At 38.0% G+C, this 25,451-nt stretch overlaps 2 protein-coding genes across 4 annotated transcripts; both read right to left on the bottom strand.

Annotated features, from left to right (window-relative positions):
* Nucleotides 1–220: 220 nt before the first annotated feature.
* On the bottom strand, nucleotides 221–17,277 carry fbxo25 (F-box protein 25). Of its 3 annotated transcripts, none has more exons than XM_086264094.1 (11): nucleotides 17,159–17,277; nucleotides 16,218–16,398; nucleotides 7,050–7,153; nucleotides 6,339–6,388; nucleotides 6,127–6,219; nucleotides 5,934–6,027; nucleotides 5,189–5,370; nucleotides 4,699–4,881; nucleotides 4,102–4,245; nucleotides 3,289–3,315; nucleotides 221–2,657 (listed from the first exon to the last, which is right to left on the bottom strand). In XM_086264094.1, exons 2-11 carry the CDS (start codon nucleotides 16,343–16,345, stop codon nucleotides 2,568–2,570), a joined length of 1,095 nt encoding a protein of 364 aa, XP_086120220.1. In that variant the 5' UTR covers nucleotides 16,346–16,398; nucleotides 17,159–17,277; the 3' UTR covers nucleotides 221–2,567. The 3 variants fall into 3 exon arrangements, with proteins under 3 accessions (XP_086120220.1, XP_086120221.1, XP_086120222.1); XM_086264095.1 differs by lacking the exon at nucleotides 17,159–17,277 and adding an exon at nucleotides 16,952–17,147; XM_086264096.1 differs by lacking the exon at nucleotides 3,289–3,315.
* Nucleotides 17,278–21,412: 4,135 nt separating this feature from the next.
* Nucleotides 21,413–24,915, bottom strand: fam110c (family with sequence similarity 110 member C). The gene has a single exon (XM_086264548.1). It carries the CDS (start codon nucleotides 24,646–24,648, stop codon nucleotides 23,599–23,601), a length of 1,050 nt encoding a protein of 349 aa, XP_086120674.1. The 5' UTR covers nucleotides 24,649–24,915; the 3' UTR covers nucleotides 21,413–23,598.
* Between the last annotated feature and the right edge of the window lie 536 nt (nucleotides 24,916–25,451).

A 25,451-nucleotide genomic window follows, 5' to 3' on the forward strand; every position in this document is an offset into this window, starting at 1 on the left:
ACACACACACACACACACACACACACACACACCGAGATAAATAGAAAGAATACTGCAAATATATTGTTCTATTAATAATTAAAAACATAATCTAACCCTTACAAATAGGCAAAATGTGATCTTTCACTTCTTGTTTTCCAGTCTCCTTTTTAACTTGATTACATGGCTTCAGAAAATTGAGTCTCATCAATCAAGTAATAACAGAGTACAAACAGGTTTTTAGAAATATTTATTACTGAATAGCTACTTCCTGCCCCGGAAAAATCATGACAGTACCATCAAGAGTATGGGAACAGTAGAGGGGTATTACAAAAGTTGGAAGGATACAAAATGTTCTTTTTTTTCATAAATAATGCTTTGCAATTTACCTGTCACATGACAGTTCTGACAAAAGTAGAACAACCTGATCAGCTGATGGGGTTTTACTTCTTTTGTGTGTGTGCGTGACGCATTGACGCTTTTGATGTACACAGAGCACGGCAGGTATTCACAGAGGACAACATAACAGAGACGCAAACATAGCATGCAGTTATTGTAGGAAAATGCCACCAAAATGAAACGGAACAAAAAGCTGTTGAACCCCATTAAAAATAAAAGATTAACACAAGTCATCTTTTTCTGCCACACAATAAATGTTAAACTTTCTTTTTAAACACATTACCATTACTTACATACTGAGCCCCCTAAAGATCACTCAACAGAATAGTTCGCCAGGCTACATTTACCTCGCAATAACCTTTTATCTGGCTGATGAATTTAAGGTTGAGCTGTATTATACAAAAGAAACAGACTGGATCTCTGAAAACGACTGCAGACAGCTTTAAGTCACTTTAGCGGCAACCGTGCCTTCACTGCAGCAATAATGGCTGGAACATGGTTGCTTTTAATGGGAGTAAAACTTGCACTGGGTCAGGAATGTGTTGATGCTACTTCATGTTGCTGATACATAAATCAGAAGCACCACAAATATCAAAAGTACCACGCCTGCTACAGCTGGACATCCATAGCACCACAGACTGAAACACAGCAGTGGGCAAAGTCCAAGCTGGGGAGGTTACAATAACTCTCTAAAGGCGATAACTGTGGCGTGTCTTTTTGTATAGTTATGGTAACTGATTTTAATATATTCAAAAAACAAAACAAAGCCGCACAAAAAAAACTAAATTAGAAATGAATTTGACTGATAGCATTATTGCTACAAAAGTCAAATGCATCTCAAATATTTTAATATATATAGTGTGCCTATAGAGCAGATAGTAGTAGTGCAATAATATCAATATTGTGAAGTGCTATTATGACAGGCCTGGTGCAATAACATTAACTAAACATACAGCAACAGCTAATGGCAGAAGAAATGCTTCCAACCAGTTCAGAGATCTTTTTCCAATCAGTTTTAAAGAGTAACTGAACTGGACCGACGCCTGCAATCACAGGGAATGGAGGGCAGACTGCTTTTGATACTGACAGAACACAAATGAACGTATTATGGTCGTAGATCGCTTTGTTGTAATGATGCAATCATATCCTTTCATTTTCCCGCTTGTGAGGGGAAAGGAAGTTCATATCAATGTGACTATTTTATGGTTCGTTAGAAACGCATCTTTGTGATTTAAAAAAATAAATAAAAATACATGTCTGCAGTTAGGTTCAAAATTTGTGCAGACTTTCAGCTTTGATTTAAGCAGTTTTAGAGAAATTTTGCTTTAACTGTTTGGGGATTACAGCCATTTTTATACACAGTTCCTCAAATTCAGAGGATCAAAAACGACTGGACAAGTTAACAAAATTTCAGGTACGAGGATAGTTTTTAATACTTGGATGAAAATTCTTTGAGCTTTTTCCCTGGACCTGCTCTCTCAGGCCTTTACCGCAGCCACCTTCAATGGCTTCTTGATTGTAGGTCTCTGCATTGAGTTTTGTATTTAATAACTGTAAAGCATACTCTGATGGGTTGAGATCAGGTGACTGACTTGCCCATTGAAGAATATCCCATTTCCTTGCCTTGAGAAACTCTTTTTTGTTTACTTTTACAGTATGCTTTGGGTGACTATCAATTTTCACAAAGAAGTGGTGTCCAATTAAGGTTTACAGCATTTGTTAAATCCCTTAAGGCTGAAAGTCCTATCTTCAATGTTTGATTTAAATTTAAATTCCACATGAAAAGAACTCCAGTCATGATCTTTAGGGGGCTTTGTACTTAACATAAACATGCTAAGATTTGCTCTACATATATTTCCTTTCAAAATATTCACATTGCATTTACATCATATTTTATTCCCTGTGTAAGGAGCAACCTTTCTTGTCTTAAAAGACAAACATGTATGCGAAAGGAGAAAGCCTTGCTTATATATAACCTTCTATCAACATTCTGAGAAATCCTCTCATTTAATTTTTCCTCAATTTACGGAAATAATTGTGCGTAAGGAAGTAAAGACGTAAACGAAATAAAGAAAACATTTCTTTGAAGCCCTTTGTATTTGGGTTAAAGACATCAAGTTCTTGTACACACCTCTTGGTGTGGGAGTGATGCTAAACGGATGCTTCAGGTGAAAAACAGCATGGAGGGTTTAAAACTTGAACAGGTCGATAAAGTGCTGCGGAGAGATGGGCATCAGGCAGCTGTCTGGATCGTTGGCTGTGCACGGGTGGCCAAAGTCCTGGAAGGAAGTCAACAGCTTAATCATTAGAACGAAGGCACACTGGGAAACCTCCGAGTTGGCGCAGTCATGATTCTAGCATTTACTTAGAGTAGAATTAAAACTGATTACAGCACAGAAGCGAGCTCTTACTCTTAGGGTGATTTAGTAATTATGTCATAAACTGTGAACATAACAGCACTGGTTATGGCAGTTTTAATTAAAAGTTCTCAGGGCCATGTGTCACTGTTTACTCGTGGTAAAAACACACGGCCTATTTAAGTGCATATAAAAGATAAAATGTGATGTGACACTTGATAGATAAGCTTGTGAAAACTAAACAGAACTTAGGAAGGATTTTACAAAAATGTGGTGAGCAAGTTCTGGATGATAGCACATGGAAGTGTCCAAATATTTATGTTGGACAAAGTGACAGCTGACATTCAGGGGGAAAAAAAAATCTATTTTAACCGGAGCAGGTTAAAGGAGAAGTCAGCGGAAACAATGTCAGAGTTTACAAAACACGATGACAGGACAGCAAAAGACAAAACTCAATACAAGGAAATGAAATCGGACCATCGGGGCAATCATCGGGGAAATGAGACAAGATGGCAATCTAAGAAATAGAAAAGCATTATGGGACATAAAGTACCTTCAATAACAAAGCCAGATGGCAATCCTTAAGGTATCAGGGACAAGGGGAACCAGGAGAAGAGGCAGGAAGGATGGGTGCCAAGCAAGGAGAAGGATGCAGAGAAAGCAGCAGGTTAAATAATTTAGGTACCCAGGAAAGGATAATAACGAGTTTGTGGCAAGTAAATAAAGAAACAAACAGAGGAAACTGAATGTATAAGAATACTTTTTAATAAAAGTGCTGCACTGTTCAGTTTCTGTATCTCTAGAAGTTCCCTGATCTTGCTATAACATGATATCTGTCTTAGTTAGTTAGTTAAAAGATCAGATTTTCTGTGCTGCTGAAAGCAAACCAGTCGGTTAATTTGCTTGACACTATAATTTTTTTTAAATTATTGTACTGTAATCGTGAACAAGGATCTGCACTACAGGCAGTGCTCTGCGGTTCTTTTTGATTCAGCAAACCTTTTTATTGCTGGCTTTAAGAATTTAGAGTAAACTGAATATTAAATAATTAGAGTTAAAAATACAAAAGCAATACCAAGGAAGGTAAACTATTCAAAATATAAAGATATGACTTTTCTTTTAACAGCAAGCAGTTAAACTTGGACTAAACCTGTTAGGTTATTTCAGAATAGCAGTCTGGTGAACTAAATTTATAATATAATAGTCATATTACTATTACATGACTACAAGTCATGTTAGATTTTATTCATTACATATGTGCCTACAGGTTTTGATTATCTTGATCCCCACCAAATCTCCCACCAAAATCAATAAATCAGTATAAGGAAACGTGCTTAGACTGTTGCTGCTGCATTGTCTCGTTTACCTTCCAGAAGAGGATGCTACAGTGTTTGCAAAAGTGCAACGTGTCGCCGTACTGCTCCTTCATGGGGTAGTGTTTCTGCAAGGTGAAATACATCAGCTTCCAGTCCACATTGTCATTCCTGGTTATGGCTAAAGTCCTGCAGAACTGCAAAAATGCAGTGGGCACACACACACACACACACACACACACACACACACACACACACACACACACACACACACACAATGGATGGAAAGAAACTTTTACCAGCTATTTAAAACACTCTGGGGATAGATGCAATTAAAACAAGAACAGTGTGTATTTAGATATAATCAAGAACAATTCCTCATTAACATCAATCCTGAAAGAGTGCGAAAGGTCTAAGATAGTGTGCTTGGGTGTGTGTGTGTGTGTGTGTGTGTGTGTGTGTGTAAGAGCTAGAGGATAAGCTCATTTGCGAGCTGTGAATAAATTGTGCCAACTCTGCCCTCTAGTGGTTAACATGGGCTCTACTTCTAGTTCTGAAGCAATCCAGTTTTACAACACTCGACTATATATGTATGACTAAAAGTAATAAAACCTTAGATTCAAGCTCAAATGATTAAGTGTAATACTCACCGGTCTGTCCGAAAAGTGAAAGAGGCAGAGTTTCTTCCACAGTGTGTTGTTCTCACTTAGGATGTGCAATGTTGGTGTGGCCTGTCCCAAGTTAATGATGTCACAGGCATCAGAGAACTTATAGAGGATCTTGTTTTGCATGTGCAGGGGCAAATCACTGAATGACATGCCAGTGCACATTTGCTGAGGAAACAAGAATCACCAAAAATAAATAGTGGACTAACAACACTTCTGTATTTCACATTTCTCCCACATTAAATTCAGCTTGTAAATTGGACCAGCTTGTCAATAAGTCATAATTCATAAGCAGGTACAAATGGAGCTACATGTATAGCACTGTAAATAAAAAGGCAGATTTTTAGCCTACTTCTCATTTTAAACAGCACTCTTATGACAAGTCAGCGCAGACAGATTTCCAGCATGGCTGCTATTTTAGATTGCTGTCTGGAAGTTCTGCGGTCCACCTACTCTGCGATTTCAATAAAAATACCTTGGGGATCTGGAGGTTGTTCAGCTCCTGCTGCCATTTAACAATGGTTTCCAGACGGCACAACCAGATGTTGACGTTTCCCACGAGGACACACCTGCCATGGATGGTCAGACTGTGCAGGGTGGAGCTCAGGTCTTGTAGAAGCTCTTTGACGAGGCGTGGGTTATAGTGGTCCTCCAGAACTGGAATAAAAACACAAGCAAAAGAGAAACATGAAGGAAAACACCAGGGCTATTGAGGAATTTTTTTTTAAGGATCATAACACATTTTTTGTTGTTGTGCGGGCTCCTGCCGTAAACCACCCCATATACATAACAAAAAGACAAATGGAAAACTAATATTTCTTTTTACAAAAAAGCTTCAAGTTTGCAAAAGAACTAAAATGTGTTTACCAGAAATATACACACCACTGAAGGATGAAAAAAAAAATACAGTCCTGGTCTGTCCTTTGTAACCCTGTAATGATGGAGCATGCTAGCCCTATTGGTTTTGCGGTTAAACATGAGACTGCAACGACTGAACAGCAGGATGAGAGAAAGCATGTTCTGATCGCTCAAAGGCTTCACATTCACACACGCACACACACAAAAAATCTATAAACATAAAAACTACTTTTCCCAACACAAAACGCCCTGAAAAAAACTAAATTAGAGTTTGAAAGCCGCTGACACCAAAAGTAATAATGAAAATAAAGAGTCTGTATGTGCAATTTATCCCTCAGACACCCCATGTCAGGTCTTCTCACCCTTTCGTACAATCTTCTCCAAGATATTGAAATAGTTTTTCTGGGCAGCTCCACTCAAAGACGTCAGCTGCGATCTGGCTATTAGCTGAAAAAGCTGTGGGTGACAGAAAAAAAAGGAGGAGCTTAAGATGCGCTATATAAGTCATACAATTAAAAGGTTTCTTTAACATCATGTACGAGCATCAATGCTCACTTTTGCAACGTAATTAAATCTTCTCAAGTCCTGAATAGCGCTGGAAAAGTCTAGCCGGTTGAGAGCTTCGCCGAGTGTGCAGTATCCATGTCGCTGTAGGTACACATCAGAAAAAACATGTGCACACAAGCTCTGTTAATTAAAGAACTGACTAATGTGTATTTTCCATTAAAAGACAATCGCTCCTTTGTGTGAAACGCCTCAGTACTCACTTCTTTTGTGCTCCCTTTCTGAATGTAGATCCATTTATCTGTGAAAACAACTAAAAAAAAATGCAAAAACAAACATTTTAATGAAAGCTTTCTTACAGTTGTGCATCATTGAATTTTACATATTTTAATGACAAGAGAGGGACAAGATATTTCACCTGAAACTTAATGACTTTTTAAAAATGTATTTATTTGCAAAAGTTTGAGTCAACATTGAACATTATAACATTTCCAAAGTCTGAAATTGTTTAAGGGTTTCTGTATGGATTACATTACAAGTCTTACTGATACAGTAGGATAATGATATAATACAATCAATTTGTGCTCTCTAGAAGAACTGATAGTTATGAAAGTTTCAAGATCATTTAAGGGCAAATTATTATTAAAAGTATAAAAAGTTACTTCACTTCAGATTTTCTATGTAAATCTTAGCTATAAAATGCAGAAGTACTTAGGTAAGCTAGACAACCTCAAAAGGTGCACAAGAGCTGCTGATGTGCTTATTAATATTATAATGGATGCACTGCATCTGGAGACGGAGGACACTACAAATTGATAAAAAAGACAACATTTGCAGCACAACCTTAATCCAAATCCCTGAGAGTTTTATTTCTGTCTCACTGACTTTTGCACTTTTGTACACATTGCTTTTAATCTTCATGCCACAAAAAGTTCCCCGAGCCAAAACAGTGATTATGTGCAGCTGAAACTCACACTGGGATTTAGTGTTATTGTTGTAGAAGTCCTTTTTCCTCTTTGTGGTGGAGAGCTCACACACATCTCCAACAAACAGATTTTCATTGTTGCCATTGCAGAGCCTGTTTGGACAGAGGAAACATGTGCGTAATGCATTAATAACACTTCCACGCAAGTCTGAAAACACCATGTAATTACAAACCACCGAACCACTGTGGCGTCGCCCTGAAGCAAATCAGTGACTTTTTACTGATAGCCTGTGTGTCACAGTTGCACGGCAAGATGGCTCATAGCCAAGTTAGGTGATGTAGTGTTACTGAACTTATAGGGAAAACCAGTGTGAGAAATAAATAATTAAAGATCAGAGGAAAAAAAGAAACTGAAGGAAACCTGTTGTATTACTGCTACACTGATATGCAGGCCAAGGTCAAACATGTCGGACAGAGGTCTCAGAACATTAAGCGTGCTGTATCTAATCTTTGTTGTTTCTTGCCTCAGGGCTGTGTTATTTTTGATAACACAGAACTTAGCATTTTCGTTGTTGACCTCAACTTCACATTGCTGTCGGAGAACACTCAAAAAGGCCGAGCTCCAACAGAAATACGAATTAAAACATGTCACATTCAAGTCAACATAGCGAATACAGATGTTCCCAGGGTTTGTGAAGACGTTTCTTACCATTTTTACTGCATAAAAAGGCTAAAAATTCAGATTACAGTCCTGTGTTGTGCGAGAGACTTGTTGCTTACTTTGTGCCTGTTCTCTACTCTTTCAATCTACTTCCACAAAATTAAACCACCAATTAGGTAAATTATTACTATGTCTTTACTAAATTCAGGTCAAAATATTAACTAATACTCACAAAACAAATTACTTGTTGAGTACAAACAAATTAAAACAACTATCTACAAATAAATCTATGTGAAAAAACAATAAAAAACAAAAAACAAGCTGCAAAACTTCAATCATGAATAAGAGTGTGATTATGGAGTTCTGGTTCGCTGATTTTCTAATGAGCGTTGTGAGACAGATCAAATTACTGAACTAAGCTGGTATCTGATACACTGCATTAATAATCCATTGGTTAAATTAAGCGGCAACACTGCCAGCTAAGAGAGAATTCTTGGTAAGCTAACCCCTCCCTGGGTGTCATAGGGTGAGACGTGGGTTCTTTATCGGCCATGTCACCAGCCTGTCATGACTGACAAGACAGACATGCTTATATTTAAATCTAAAGCCAATTCAAAATCACTGGTTAACCTAACATGCATCTACACAGGTACAAGGAGAACTTGCAAACTATACACAGAAAGGTAGCATCTACCGAGTCCGCTCAGGCTCGGGATTAGAACCCAGAACCTTCTTTCTATGAGGCAATAGTACATTGTACCATGGTGCACCCATAGCCCTTGAGTAAGTCAGAGTCCTGTCAGTGGGGGTTTCCAACTCAGGGTCATCATATGGGTCATGTAGTCTTTAAATAGTTCCCAACAGTGCTCAGCGAGCAGTTGGAAAGTCTGCTGATAACACACAGACTTGTTTTTTAATCTCATACCTTTTAAAAATGTGTTTCCAACTTCTGTGCTGCTATATCTCTATGATGTGACTAGCATCATGCTAACCTTTGGAACTAGTGGATGCTTTTTTCCTTTTTTTTTTTTACCCGATTGCTTTCTAGAGGTTGAAGAACTTGTATATTTGGTGCATTGACAAAAATGTCCAGTGCGGTTGGTCCCATGCGGCTTCATTTGATATGTTTTGTGACTTTTTCCTCTCTTTTTCCTGCTCTTAAGCACTGGATTTTCTTCTTTTGCAAAACAAGTTGGTTTGGACCAATCCTGTCTACCCCAATGTAGAATAAGATCTTGCGAGTGGGGCCTCGCAGAAGCACAAAGATAGCGGGGGTGGACTAGTGAAGACGGAGGGGTCAGGACAGGGACAACTTTGCATATTCATTGATCTGTCCATGCTAACAATCAAAAAAATAAAATAAAATCAGGAAAAGAGGTAGAGTTACATTTAATACATGTTAAGGCACGAAGGGAATTTTTTCATGGAAAACATCTTCGAGGAGAGCTCCAAATAAGACCCTAGGGCAAATGGATGGTATTTATACAGTCCTTTCTTTTGAACTTATCAAAACACTAACAGTGCAAGCCACATTTCACCATTCACACGTATATTCACACCATTAAGTCCATTATTCTGTGGACTTTATTGATCAAATAAACCAGTGGACGTACTGGGTATGCAGTCTCCTGGTCAAGGACACTTCAACGTGTAAAACAGTCAAACCAGGGATCAAACCACCAGGCTTCTGATTAATGAACAATCTAATCAACTCCTGAGCCACAGCTGTTCTACATTACACTGGTTATCAATTCTAATATACTTCCAGAAGCATATTTAAGTTGGTCTTATGGAATAAGAGACCAACTTAAATTTTCTCCAGCATAAGTAAAGACATGGCTTTGCTTGTCTGACTACAGAGTCAGCTGATCAGAGTGAATGAGCTCCACAGTAATCCCTTGTCTCTATCCATTTATCCAGTTGCACAGGCATAAACGCAAACACACTTGCAAACGCAGTAATCTGTCAAAGTGAATTATAAAAAGGTGGAATTCAATAGGGTGACTTTCTTACACAGGCTGCACATGGAATAACCGTCTCCAAGGAACCAATAAAAACATCACAAAGGAACAACTTATTCAAAAGGATTTGTGGACATTTTAAAATCCTCAAATAAAAGATAAACAGGGCCCTGAAGGGAACACGTAGTTCCAAAGGAAATTAACCGAATACAAAATATAGTATGAAGACTTTTAGATGATGTTCTAGTCTCTTAGTAGACAAACACATTTGATTAAGTTCAATCAATTTACACGATTACTTGTAAGAGAAATGAGCATTAAACTGAGGTTCAAACACTCAACTGACACTCGACAGCATGAAGATCAGTGACCAGTTTGTTTTAGATTTACACACGCACTGTGATCTGAAGTACTTCTGTAACACTGTGTACCATTCTAGTACACACCCAGTGTATTGTCTCCTTTCTTTCTGGCCTACATGTGGTCGCCTGGCAAACGTACCTCGGTTGCCATGAGGTCACTGGCTTTGTGGAGGGAGACTGCATCTGAAGAGCAGCCAATTTGCCTAAATGATGTAATTAGTTATTGTCTGATGACAGGCTAAAGACTGCTGACGAGTCACTGTGGTACCGAGAAGTACTGTTAGTTAGACAGAAAATTCCCCTGGCCTGAAGGGGACGTCACCAACTGCTACTGAGATGCCATCAATTCCACCCTGTCAGTACCAGCGTGACACGAACCAAACCCTGCGTGTGTGTTTACGTTTTATGAGGCTTGCTCATGAACTATTGTCCACCATATCAACAGTCTCTGGTCCTCACAATGATCAGAGATGTCACCAGTTGACTTGAGAAGATCACTTTTCAGTAAACTCTAATGAAAATGCAACAAAATAAACAACAAATTTCTAAACAACAGAGGCGAGGGAGTCAGATAAATTCAAGATGTAGAAGGACGTGCCAACATATAAATGCCTAGTCATATACAATGAGGCAATTAATAATCCTCCATCCAGTAAAACTCCAAAACACAAGCAGAACAAGAAGCTGGAGCAGAAAAAAATACATACAAAAAGAAATGAATGAATACAGAAAATCCCCTCTTGTCTCCTCATTTTTACAACTGCTCACTGCCAGTTGGCACATGTCAAAAGAATACAAGTTTCCTGTGGAGAACAACATGAGCTCTGCTGTGGGAGGCCACATGAGCTGCAGACAGGGGCAGTGTGTAATATAAACCAGAAAGACGAAAAGCAGAAGATGTTTTTTTGGTTTAGCTGATCTCAACAAGCTGTTGCCATTAAAGTCTTTAATCCACTAAGCCCCATTATTTGAACACACAACAGCCAGCGTGTTTGAAATTGGAGGTTATCATTATGCACTGTTATCATAAAAGCCAAGGCTTGTAAAATAGTTATGATGTCAATTCTGAGAGGGAACCTAAGGTGTAACCTGTAGTTTTCCGTGATTAGGCTCAGTCATGGCAACTTATGCTTCAAACCTAACCTGCTCACAAGCACATTAACTTCAACTCATTTTGTTACAATCTAACAGCATGCACGATGAACGTGTGTGAAAAAGAAGTGTCATATGCACAGAGGTTTAGGATTAGCTGTATATACTGCACACAGGTCACATTCAGAAGTTGTTTGTATGATATTACTATGTAGTCAGAAAGAAAAAAAGTTGAACTGTGTGATGTAAATCACCTCATAAAAGCCTAGATGTTATGGCACCAATTCTAAGCGATTTAATGGTTCGTGAGCACTTCTGGTCTTATTCTTGTAATTTCACCAAGAAAAATCCACTGTGTCCTGGTGGTTTGAGACGGACCATGTAATTGGAAACATTAAGCTTTTGTTTTATATTCCTATCATTTAATTTCCTGTCAACTCTCCCCTGTTTTCTGTTTAATAATGGAAAAAAAAAATGTTTACTTGAAAACCTTCTGAGAATGCTCTGCGGATGCTGGACAGTGTCTGACAGTCATGTCAACATTTAGAGAGAGACTTGGCAGTCGATCAGTTGTAGTCAGTCCATCTTTATACTAAGAGTTGCAGCGACATTAAGATTTAAGGCACTATTGGAAACATTGGTTTAGTAAGAAACACCAAGCCAAAACACCCTAATAAAGTTTAATATGCTTAAGTGAAAAAGTTATGACCCTGTAATACTTTATGCCCTGAGAGAAGCACGACTATACTTGCTGTGATTAAAACCTTGAAAACTTGCCAAAAAAATCGAAAACAAAAAACTTTGACACTTTAAAAGAAATAAACAAACAAAAACACACATGCTTAGACTATTCTAAAACTTCACCACATTCATAAGACGGCAACCTGAGACAGAACTACTTGTAGAGGTAGCATAAATAAATCTGATCAAAGACCTTCATACATACACACATAACAATTTGGTTATTTCATTAGGAATTTAGTAGGATTTCAAAACCCCGATTGAGGGCTCTGTGAGAAAATGGAGTAACACTTCCCAGTATTAAACTGAGCAAATCAAATTCCCACTACCTGATACATTATGCAGTCAGCATAATTACCCTTCTACAATCCAGAATTCTTCTAACCAAAATTCCAAGTTTTCCCAAACGGTAACAGCCTTCTCTACCTGAGGTTGGCTGTGAACTCTCTGTCATTATTACCACATGGTTGTTTCATTATTCCAGACCTAAACTGCAGAGGTGTGGACTCGAGTCACATGACTTGGACTCGAGTCAGACTCGAGTCATTAATTTTATGACTTTAGACTTGACTTGAAAAAATGTTGTAAGACTTGTGACTTGACTTGGACTTTTACACCAATGACTTGGGACTTGAATTGGACTTGAACCGGTTTACTTGAAAAGACTTGATATTTTACCCCAAATATAAAATTTAACATGCATATTATATAGAGATTGAAAATGTGACGTCATTCACGGGTAGAACCGCAAAGGATTCTGGGAACTCGTGGCAAGCGGTACTAGCGCACGCAGGCTTTCAATTAAAATCAGTCACACAGCGATAAAAAGAAACACAAAAATGTCAAGAAGCTGTTGTGTTATTAACTGCAATAGCCGGTCGCATGACAGCCACGGGAAGCCGACGGGTAAAGAGATCGGTTGTTATCGGATTACGTCGTTGAAGAGAAATTGTTCGAGCCATGTTTCCGAAGTAACAAAGAGGATGGATGGCCTGGATTGCAGCCATTCAAAGATCAAATATAACGTCCCAGAACCCTCCAGCTCACAGGTTAATCTGCTCCAAGCATTTACACAAAGGTCAGTCTGCTGTTGTAGTTAACATAATTGGTGATATAGGTTACAAGCAAGTCTGGCGCTGAACAGAAATTGTCGCGCTATGCTCCTTTGTTTATTGTGCATAAATAGTGAATTGTCCTGACACAATATTGCGTTTCGCTTCTGTTATTATGGTACATTGACAAAAACATATACTTTTATTCACAGGATAAAACAGGTTTTTTGTATCACTAATTGCCCAGTACGATTACAGCATACAATATTGTTGTCACTGCTACATTTCTGTGATGCTACCAGAAATTATTTCCACTACTAATTAATTACCGTTGAGCTCAAAGGTCCTATTAATAAACGGTTAAGGAATGTGTATTTATGACGACGATTTGTGAGACTGGTAAACTTATGATACGTACGATGGTCTTTACTTTCTACACGGTGCATTTCAAGGTCCTGCACCCATCCGTCGGTAAACTGTACCTGGGCTTGTTGCAGTGACCTGAAGTTACTAAACTTCATGAGTGTATGCACTCACTCCAAGAACCGTATGATTATAAATATGCATATAAATATGCTACGATGAGATAGCTGACTTCATCTAACTAGCAAATGTTTTCCAGGCTACGTTGGTGATGCAGTTTTTTTTTTTAAATGATATTTAAAAAAAAAAATTCATTTATTTATGTATGATATTTTTGTCATGCGATTTCAAAGCCGGTCCTACAACCGCATCCAAGAATAACATGCAGCTTATCTCAGAACTGTCGGTGAAAATTATTCTTGGAGCTAGGTTTAATTGAGCTGCATTTTAAAGAGGTGCAATTTCACAATTTGTGTATATTTTCTAAGTTCACTATTTTGTCATGTGTTGAGAAAAACACAGATTAAAAAATTACATGGTCTAATATTTACATTTAGCATAACTGCAACATGCTTTTTTTCGTTTTTTTTTTTAAAGACTCGAAAGGACTTGAAATTCAAAGTTTCAGACTTGTGACTTTACTCGGACTTTTACACCAGTGACTTGAGACTCGACTCTGACTTGCCTGACATTACTTGAGACTTGACTTGAGACTTGAGGATAAAGACTTGAGACTTACTTGAGACTTGCAAAACAATGACTTGGTCCCACCTCTGCTAAACTGACCTTCTGCTGGAATTTTGTGTCTTTAAAGAGGTTTTTTTTTTAGCTAGAATTGTTAACCACAGAGCAAAGCAACAGAACTCTGAACTCATAGTAGTGGAGCTTTTTCACACGAGTCACATCCAAGCCTTTACCCGAAGTCTCCACACTGTGTTCAGACTCAGAGATGATTAAGGAAAAGGTGAAATTACGCTGAAAGCTCAAGTAGGCCTACTTTCTTTTAACACGGAAAACTGGAAGAATCACAAGAATAATCAATAAAGAATGTGACTTATACGCAGAACCAGATGAAAATCGAATCTAATCAATATTTGCTCCACTCTCACAGCGAGCGGTTTGTGTGTTTTGTCACTTGCTGTGCAAGTAGTCTGCAGCATTGAGAAATCTTGATGAGATATCACATTCAGATTTGTCACAATTAAATAATTGGTCATAATTAGGAGACTCTTTTTCACATAAACACAACTACAAACACTCTTTGCTCTTACAGAACTACAGGATTCACTGCCAAATCAATGTCATTGAAAACTATGTTAAAATATGTCGACTCAATTCTTTTTTCTGTAACAACACTCTTTGGCAAAACCAAGCTGAAATTATGGGAATGTACAGTATAATCACCTCATAAAAGGTCAAAAGTTTACATACAGTCATCGTGAGAACCAATGTCATTGCTGATGGTGGTTGTGGCTCAGAAGGAAAAGCAGGTACCCTACAAAATTGAAAGGTTCAATCCCTGCTCCAGTTTGCATCCAAGATACTGAACCTGAGTTGCTCCCGATGTGCTCATCAGAGTCTGGATGGGTGTGAATGTTGGACAGAAAAAGCTTTGAGCATCACTGTTGCCTCAAAGCAAAAACAGAGGAAGCTGGGCCAGATAGCAAAAGCATCTGCATGAGATGGGACACTGAACCAAATATTAGTGGGCGCATATGTATACTTTTGACCCTGTGCAACTTAAAACTCCTCATAAATTCAATTTGTGTGAAAGTCCTGCTGTTTTTAAAGTCATTAAAGATGTATGCTGTACAATCATTCCACCCCTGAAAAAGAACAGTTCAAAGAAATCATTAAAAAACCCAAATTACCACAACATTCATCCCCATAATGAGTGTATGTAAACCTCTGAGCACAACTGTATGTGCTATGGCCCTCATAATAAGTGGTTGAATGATTAGTGAATTGTTGCCTTATGTACCCTTTAACCCTGGGCTATTAGGTATCTCTATAACAGACTTGTGTAAACAGGTCATTTTACACCAGTTCCCCTTTAGCTTCAGTATTATCCTGAAGGAGAGTCAACTTACAGTTAGGGATTAACACATATCATAGCTTAGAAAATTCTTCAGTAACAGCAAACAGCAACCCATGACATTAGATCCATTAAGCCAGGTATTACATGTAATTAGCCTACTGTTGTGGTTACATTTTTTTATTTTACACATATAAAAGAAGCCTGAAAGAGTTTGTAGGTCTTACAAAGTTTAAAAATGTGAAAAATATCCAGAGAAATGTTGTTCAGCGGATATCTGTCCACTCATGTATCCTTATTAAATCATTCACCACTGCTCCTTTTAGTTTTTTCCCCTTTTCTATTTTCTAAGAAATCTGTGATTCTGTAATCCAATTTAGAGTATCCACTGAAGGCATAGATTGGCCTCTAAAGGCACAGTTGGATTATACAATAAAAGCAACCTGTTTTGATTACTATACTTTTAATATAACTCATAAAATTTTACAGCACTCCAAAATGTTGTCAGCAAACTAAAAATGGTCAAAGTACAATGTACATACAAGCTACTACAAACATATTGCCATATAAGGCAATGAATGTAAGCCAATAAACTATGATCTACTTTTACTCAAAACTGATTAAACTCCTTGTTTTTTTAAAGGAAGATGACCAGCAATTTCGTTTTTTTTTTTCATTCCATTTTAGGCTGTATCAATATTTTGAGCAGCAAAACTTTAGATATACTACTGTTATGCATTCTCTTTTGCACGCCCTTATGAGGGTCTCAGGGAGGTTGAAGCCTATCCTAGAGGTGGGGTACACCCAGGACAGGTCACCAATGTGATACAGAGCTAAAGTGCACTTTAATTGGGTGAATTTTTGACTACTTAAATATGTAGAGCTCAGACAGAGATGATACTAAACCAAAGAAGTTTGATTAAAGGTAGATAAAGGTGAAGGCAACTTACTCTTTCAAATCAATCTCTCCGTTGTTGTCCTCCAAAACATCTCCGAACAAGATGATCCTCTTCCAACCATCTTCCGTCTTTGTCCAGCTCCACCCCGGCGATCTCCAATCCTTACCCAAGAAAGGCATCTTGTCTGGCAGGTGTGAGACTGTGAGCAGAGAGGGCCGCTGCTACTTCACACCTGGAGGTTTAACCAGCTTTTGTTAGAAAATGATTTTTTTATTCTTGATGCCACCATGCAAAGAAGAGAGAAATTTTGAAATCTAATTTGTCCTTGTTAAATACAGCATGCTACAATAAAATTTCACAAACAGTTTTAAGCATTTAACCGGTTATATTCACATTATGTTCACATTAGGTTCTACTGAAAAAAACAACAACTTTTAAATGAAAAGGTGAACAAGTTATAAATATCACCAATTTAATGGCAGTTCAAAAACACTGAGATGATTTTTTTTAAAGCTTACAAATTGAAACTGACTGTTTTTAAACAAATCCCACCACACATAGATTCTTATATTTTATGCCAGCATTGGTTAAAAAAGGTGAAAATAAAAAGTATTATTATGGTTTCTCACACTGTAGCCTGCAGCTACCTTTCAACTGCATATCACATAAAGCAGAGGGCCATCAGCCATTCTCAATTACCCTGTTACAGCGCGTTTACAGATTTAACACTCGTATGTAAAGGGCCAGACTAAGCCACAGCGTTTTAATATACTTAAATAACATACCTTGCAATATCCGTGACGCAATTATATATTTTTCTACCTTCAGAATTTGGACAATGACAGCGTTAGCGGGCGCTGTTAAAGTCGTTTTAGCTATCAAACACGAAGCTGTCAGTCGACCCAAAACAAATAATGACGACAAGAAGAAAATAATGAATCTCCGCTACGCTGGTATAAGACTGTGAATTTCTGAAAAACGGCCAAACAAACCGTTAAAGAGAAGCAGCTCTTCTGTTGTGTCTCTGCTTCCGTCTCTAGCCTTCCCCTCCTGCGGAGCTGGAAATATTGACGGAAGTAAGCGCGAGAATTCGTCAATTCACGCCCCCTACTGCTCTCTGATTGGTCAAAAGGTCTGTATTTATCTTGTTGCTACCCAGATTCGGGAGGCCGATTGGATAATCACTCCTGTCACTCAACAGCTTTTTTTTAATCCCATTTGTTTTGTTGGGGGCTTTCTTCGACACGTGACAGCGGACTGCACACATGTACTTGTGTTTTGATTTTGAGATGGGGGATGGTAACTGGTCTGCTGGAGCTTTGAGTGACTGACTGATGCTGAAAAATGTTGTGAAACGCTTTAAAGACTTAACTTGAATAAATAACTATTTTCTCACCCCACCCACTGTTTTTTCACATCAGTTGTATGGTTTAAGTTTAAGCCGTATATTTTATGACACGTTATCTAGGTCACAGTTTTATTACTCTGGGACCTTCCTGCTTTGATGTGCATGGCGTAAAGCTGCAAACTGGATGTGAAAAGATAAGTTTACTTTTGATTGTTTCAAATGACGTTATTCTCTTCAGTTTAAGTCGCAAGTCGTTCAGAGCAAGGTCAATTGAATACTGTGCCTGTATATGCAAATTAAAAAAATGCAGCTATTTCGGATGTCCAAAAACGACACCCCGTTTGAACATGTTTCTTTCAAAGTTTTGTACGTATTCAGCAGCCCTGACTCATTGTACACCGGCTCTCAAAAATTTTATTGTTATTGTCACGTCACCTGTTTGAGCTTAAAAATACAGTCTAATGTCCTATATGGTTTGCAGTGGGAGTTCTTTGTGGTTAAAATATGAATTTAATAGGTATTCATTTATGTATTTTGTGTGTGTAATTTAGTGTCATCTAGTGGTAAAGGTTGGAGAATGCAACCAACTGAACAACCCCTTCGTACCCAATGTTGCAGGACCTATTTGGCCATCACGTCAATGTAAAATCATGTAGCAGTGCTAGTGGCAGGAGTGAAAGCACCCACCCATTCACCCAGCTCTACCCTCTCCTTGAAAAAAATCAATGAATATTCACAATATTCATGGTGAATATTAACCATAAGGGTTAAAAGGCAGTAAAGTACAATGTGAAAGTGAGCTGATGTCATCAAATATTCTACTGTCTCACTGTGAGCTGGATGTTCCATGCTCAGAAGTCCTGACTTCTGAGTGTACTTGCAAAGTAGGAACTAGAAGCATGCAAGTTCAAACTCTGTGTACTTGTATTGAGCAGTGTTCACTGAAAGAACTGACTTCAGACCAAAGCAATGATTTTGATTAAATCAGTGTTAGACATAGTTCTTGATTTTGATCAGTGAGATTTACATGGAAAATAAATTCATAGACAGCAGCACAGGAACTATGAAATAATTAATTAATTAAATATTGGAATAATTAAATATGTCTTAAAATGAAATCAATTATCATTTTATTTAATTTATGATAAAGCAATAACAATGAGTGACATGAGAGTACTGACTAAGAATTTTATATTACTAGTAAAACAGGTACTGACAATTTGGTCTTGTTGTTGGATACTGCGTCCCATAAGCTGGATACAATAAGCTCAAACATTATCCAGAATCTATATATACCCACTCATATCTGCTGGCATTGTTGCTACTTATATACATCCTCTTTATTACATTTACCTGTTAATCAGTCACATTGGAAAAACTGGTCTGAGTATTTCAGAAACTGCTGATCTACTGGAATTTTCTCACAGAAATATCTCTAGGGTTTACAAAGATTGGTTTGAAAAGAAAAACTATCTAGTGAGAGTTTCCTGGGTGTAAATACTTTATTTATATTAGAGGTCAGAGGAAGAACTTGTCTTAAATGTTGGTATGACATGAACTGAAGGCTTACTGTGGAGCTTGATTAGCTCAAGACTATGAGATTATTAATCTCAGGGTTGTGGGTTAGACCCAATGTGTTGAACCCCACACATTTGTTTGCCCAAACAAATCTCTTCTGATTGTTGCTTTCCCTTAGTAGAGGTTTCTTAGCACCTATTTGACCATAAAGGCCTGATTTGCACAGTCTCCTTTGAACAGCTGATGTAGGGATGTGTGTGCTACTGGAACTCTGTATGGCATTTATCTGAGCTCTGATCTGAGCCAATTGAGTCTAACAACAGATTAAATGCCGTGTTGAGGCTGTCATTTTTGTATTTCTGTAAGGCAAAATAAATCGATTTGTTGAATAATTATTAACTCATGAAGTAACAGAGACCTAATGTTCAACAATCCACATTTCACTGTTTTAGTCTTTGGTGCTGTTGATGATACTGTATTGTTCTTTCTTTGTGTTTTTTATGTTTCAGTTGTTTTTTGCCGGTTTTTAGTTTGTTTGTTTTTTTGTCTGCTTGGGAGCTGACACAGACCTTGAGGGGATGGGGTTTTGGGGGGATAATGGGAGGAGAGAAGCTGCAGAGAGGCGTGTAAGACTGCAACTCTGTTTCCTGGTCCCAACTCTGGATCGTCACGTTTTGGGGGGCTTAATATATTTGGCCAGATTCTTAGAAATGAGAGCTTCTCCATCCAAAGTGGAATGGATGGCGTCTCTCTTAACAAGCCCAGGTTTCCTTCAGAAAGTTTCTTAATTATCTTTAAAGCCCACATTGTTTATGTATCTACAATGTAGAAAGTAGCAAAAATAAAAACAAAACATTGAATGAGAAGGTGTGTCCAAACTTTAGACTGGTAGTGTCAGTGATGTTCCATCAGGACAAGCAAAGCAAGTAGCGTGCCTTGTCAAATCTAAAAATAAACGTGAATTATAACATAGCAAAGTGAAGTGATCCCTCATCATAAAGCTCCTCCTGTCAGTTAATCTGTCCTTTACATTACTGCTATTTTGTGACTGCAGTTGGCTATTGTCGCTGAAAGCTGTGCTTATTTTATCTCACAGAAAAATGTAGCTGTTTCCATCTCTGAAGGCGTGTCTGTCTCCTATTAACAATAACTGGAGCTAGGAGGCCAGCAGTTTGTTTCAGGTGATTTGTGCATGTCCTTTTTGGATAAACCACTGGTCTTTCATGGTAAGCTGAGGGGAGCTTTCATTGCTCTGAGATCAGTAATATGCTTCGTATGGAAACACAACTAGTTGTCTTACTGGCCACCTTGGAGAACATTTGTGATGTAGAAAAGATGGGCAACGAACAAATGATTTTTTTTTCATAGATATGCGGTCCTCACAGGACAGCCACGACAAATGTGTGATTTATAGAATTTGATGCTGAAAATTAAACAGAAATACAGTGTTTAAAATGTGATCAACCTTAAACATATGGAGCAGTGATAAAAAATAATATTTAACACTGATTAGTGACATTTTTCTGCAGAATAGTTTTAGTTTTGATACTTTATACACAATTTTTCAATAATACAGTTTTATGTAAAGTAAGGTTTTTTATTGCTTTTTGGTTTGAAAAGTTCCTCCACCACTTGTCATTGTCAGTTAACAATACAAAAAAGTGGGGGGAATATGGTAGATATTTATTTAACTAAGTTATTAGAAATATTTTACATCTCTTCAGCCAGGAAGGAGTGTAGAAACGTGAAGATGTGCAGATGGACAGCACAAATGGCATGTTTTAATCTGATCCAGTTTATCTTGTTAAATTGGTGTTTTTGAAGAAGGTGTGTTTGTTTGTGTGTGTAGTGGGTGTGAGGGGTGACGATTGTCTCTGCTTGCCTTTCTGTAAAAGTCACGGCATGCCACTGATGAACGTGTGTTTGTATATAAAGCAGTTGGAGGGCTCAAGTACAGTGGAAAAACAGAATATAAGAAACAGTTAATAGACACCTAGAGTACCTTTGGCATGTGGTGGAGGAGGAGATTCTCATAATTGATCTTCAGCTGAAAAATCAGCAGCAATGTAATGTAATGATATGATAATAATAATGATATCACATCACCAAGAAGAATTAAGGCAGCCCTGAAGGTAACCCAGTGTTAGCAATGTGTAACTGATGAAGTGGCAGTGTATAGGTAATTGATAATTCTCATAACCAACAGAACAACTAATAAAAGAGTAAGTAGTTTAACATCAATCCATCCGTCCATCCATTCCCTTCCGCTTATCATGGTCGCAGGGGAGTAATTCAAAGACAATATATTCACCCTGGGTTAAAACTTTTAAACTTTAGCAAACATTTCCATTCCACCCACTGTGAGTATACTCATGCAACATTTTACTTGTAAAAACAGTTTTATTTGTGTTTTATGTTTTCAGTAGCAGTAAAACTGGGCAAAAGGTGGTAAAGATATACAAATTATCTAGGAGTACAAAAATTTTAAGTTTTACATATAAAAAACAAAATTAAATGCAAACTTGTAGCAATAGTGAGTTCACATTCACAATCAATAATCACATATTGATGACTATCATTATCAACAGGTAACCTCTACTTTTGGCAACCAACAAGTGGAGGCTTGTACTAAACAGTCAGTCAGGCATTTGGAGAAGTGAAAGGTGTGTCTGCACCAGCTAACTACTTTGTGCCCACTCACATGAACTTATAACGTATATTGTTTGTTTCTTTCTCTGTAAGAAGACAATGAGTGAAACTGAATAGGTGGCAATACGTTTAACATACTGCGTCAAGCACAGTCTTTCCATTGCTTTCCCCCAGCTCATGTTCAGCCACTGAGCTTCAAAGAATAAAAAAAAACTTGGCTAAAAGACAAAAAGAGAGAGAAAGCAATGAAGAGACAAAGCAGACGGAGCTTGGGAGAGAGATACAACAACAACGGGTCACTGGACATAAGCCGATCAGATTATTAAGCACATTCCCCTAACAGATCTAAGGGAAAGTTTGCGAGGAAAATAACCACTTCCTCAAATGTTTTTTCATACATCTGTTAAATATAAGCAGATCTTCCATACGTAAATTTTTTTGTATCAGTTGCTGTGGTTTGCATTTGAGTGTCTGTGGGGTGGCAGATATTACACTTGTTGTGGTGACCTAAATTTATTTACACACATACATGCAAATTTTTTTTTGTATGTGGACAAGGGAACAAATCCTCATGATCTAAATCATTCAAATTTATATATTAAAGCTATCTTTTAACATTAGGATAAGTTATGGTCAGAGTTTGGCAGGCAGTAGTTATGGGTAAACTCAGAGTAAGTCTCCAGGTTGTGTGTGGGTGTGTGTGTCTTCATGTGTGTTGGTGTGATGGAATGTATACCTTTCACCCCGAGAGAAATGGGAGTGCACATTATTGGATTATAAACTTAAAAGGCAGGTTGTACAAATTCTGATTTAGGGATGCTTTCATGTTTGAGGTGGCCTAAAGGTATTCGCAGAGGAGCAGAATTTATGAGCATCAGTGTGAGACTCCTTTTAATGTTCCTGGGAAGAATCAAAAGGCCATGAGCTGTGAGCCTTTTATCTTAAAATAATAGTACCACTCTTTACAAATAGTACATTTTATAAGTGATCGTATAAAATAATTGCATGTTAATGAATAATAAATAAACACACAAATGTTTTGTAGATGAATTATGTAACATTGATGACAACTCATCAAAAAGCTACAGCTAGAATTGCTGCAGCATTGTTAGACGTTGAGTTATCATTAGCAGGAAGTATGTCATGTTGACAAATTTTGTACATTTTCAAAAGCTTTAAATTATAGTCGCATAAAAATACAGTATAGCTTTTATAAACAATGTAAGTCTATATGACTGTGGGCCATTTACTTTAAAAAGGCTCACAACCAAAATCACTGAACTTAAAAGTATTTTATTTTTATGAAAAAAGAAAATAATCCCAAACTAGTTCATACTAGTATGTTTTTGCTTCATATCACAGCACTTCACTGAATTCTTTTGAATTACTGCTTGCCTTCTTGTATGCATGTTTGACCATATTTAATACAGAAATGTTTTTTTATAGAGTCTGAATAGAACGCAAAAGTATTATATTAAATAAGCCAGTAATCCTAAAAATGTTGAAGCTGAATAATGTAAATACTTTTTGTTTTTGTATCGCTTTTATGACATTGTATTTTATCTGTTTCCAGTGTAACTGAGATCATAGATGGTCCTGTGCAAGTAAAAAAAAAATTAGAAAAAAATAAGAAATCACCCAGTCATCATTTGCTCTCAGAAAAGTCATCAGTAAAGGACACACACACACACACACACACACACACACACACACACACACACACACACACACACACACACACACACACACACACACACACATGAAGCATACACAATACATATCCTAAGATTTAGGTACAGTTGGAAAAGTAGGGTATCATTCAGTGTTTTCTAAGGCCAAAAACAAGAAACTACTTCCATCTTTGTCCTCAAAATATAACTTTTATGTAACATCACTTGGTAAAAAGAAAAAGCGCAATCAGTGAAGATCTCGTAACTTTTTTCCAGTGTCACTAGCATTTTTACAGCTGTACAGCCACTTGATAATCCGTGCGTTGCGCTCAATAACTGAGGTCTCTTGACGTATCTTCTCGTGCAGCTTTTCCTCCATGAGCGCATCGCTGTCACTACTGTTCCTGGAAAAGCCATCATCTGACGTGGAAACACTGACACTCCGAACCATTATTGCAATTTCATCTGAGCGAGCCGAGAAGTTGTCCTTCCCCAAAGACTCAATGACCTCACCGTCCAGCCCGCAGTACTTGAAAAAAACATCAAAGTCTGCAAAGTTTTTGGAATACCTGGAGCTGATATCAGAGTGAGAACGACTGACTCCTTTGCCAGACCTCCTTTCAACCTCAGGAACTGTCAGGAGACCACTAGATGCATTTACAACTCCAGCCTTAGGTTTTGTACCAGAGTCACTGTTCTTGATTCTGCACTCTTCTGTCACTCCATTGCTCTCCGGTTTAGAGATAACTACATGTGGATTCCATTCCTTTGCTGTTTCCTTAGGCGTGGTGATTTTTCCCCCGTTGCCCTGAGACTCACATTCCTTATCTGTCCCCTCGGATAATGGGGCATTTTTATTCACAGGGTTGAGCAACAACTTACGGGTTATATGGTGTTTCCGTTCATTTGCTGGCCCTCTCAATAACTCACATTTCTGTCTGTAAATTAAAAGAGAGTCTGGTCGTTTTTTGGCGCTGGAGCGATGTGCCTGCACTGGTGAAGAGATTTGCACAGTGAGTGTATTCCCTGTCAAGTGACTCCCTGTAGGAAGATTCCCATCCCGGTGTGAGCTTCGGTTAGAGGACCCAGTGCTACTCACAGAGGCCGATCCAAGGCTAATCACTGGCTCCTGAGTTGAGTTAACCACCTGTTGGCTTTTGACGTATTTTGGTTTACTTGCGGCGAGCCTCTCCACGGCACTCATGCGTCCTTTTGTCTCACTCTCTAAATCCATTTGTTTACGAAGGTATTCAGGACCTTTCCCCAGGATTTTTGTGGTATCATTAGTTGTCTCCATTGTGGTTTTGACGGGCACTGAAGTCTCGTTGTAGATTTTCAGTGTACAGTTTCCCCAGAGCTACAGGTAAAGGATTCCATTCAAGCCTGATCTTTGCCTGAGCACGTATTGTGACGGGGGACCTTACCTTGTCTGTTTAAACACACACCACATTACCCCACCCATCCTGCGCAAGGGTAGTTTTAGCCAGACACAAGCCTGTTCAAAGTACACCTGATACCATCGCAAGTGAGAATGATGAAAGGTGACACTTCTGCAGTGTGTTTCCCAGTCCTTCAGGTGAAAATGTGGATCTTTAGCCTTGTTGCACAAGACAGGATGTTTCATACTGTCAACATTCAGGAAAACTGGCTTCTGAATCATTAACAGTTTATAGTTTTTAATGACTTTAAATCTGAGTCATCATATGGGCTTGGTGCTCATTATAGTGAAAAAGTTGTGCAATAAGTGTTTACCCTCAACTAGTCATCCTTAAATTCTGGAGAATGTGTATGAAATATAACAGTTGGATTGTTGGAGGTAGGTATGAGACAGTGATGCTTTTTTAAAGCATGGTGGCACTAATCCATAAACATAAAAAAATAGTTTGTTGAATGTAAGTTTCAATTTAGAACTTTTTATACTTCGGGGGAAAAAAACTCCATTTCTCCACTGTGTTCAGTGTGGTGACTGTGACTGTGCAATTTGACGAGTGTTGACAAAAAAGAAATTGTGAACAAACTGGTTTCTTTCCTCAGGCTTGAAAAGTGTCTGTTTGCATACGAAGAAATGAACTTTAACACAAAATTCAGGTCTATTTGAAA

The sequence above is a fragment of the Aulonocara sp. 'chitande type north' Nkhata Bay genome, linkage group LG15 (assembly GCF_057382095.1).
Source record: "Aulonocara sp. 'chitande type north' Nkhata Bay isolate Kocher_YH1m ecotype deep benthic linkage group LG15, A_spYH_male_GT1.1, whole genome shotgun sequence".
NCBI classification, from domain to species: domain Eukaryota; kingdom Metazoa; phylum Chordata; class Actinopteri; order Cichliformes; family Cichlidae; genus Aulonocara; species Aulonocara sp. 'chitande type north' Nkhata Bay.

Excerpts from the sequence above, each read along its gene's own strand:
- fbxo25 (XM_086264094.1), bottom strand. The coding sequence starts at position 16,345 with ATGCCTTTCTTGGGTAAGGATTGGAGATCGCCGGGGTGGAGCTGGACA. Across the intron at positions 4,246-4,698 it reads TTCACTTTTCGGACAGACCG|TTCTGCAGGACTTTAGCCAT; the intron begins GTGAGTATTACA and ends GCATTTTTGCAG. Across the intron at positions 3,316-4,101 it reads GTAGCATCCTCTTCTGGAAG|GATTGCCATCTGGCTTTGTT; the intron begins GTAAACGAGACA and ends TGATACCTTAAG.
- fam110c (XM_086264548.1), bottom strand. The coding sequence starts at position 24,648 with ATGGAGACAACTAATGATACCACAAAAATCCTGGGGAAAGGTCCTGAA.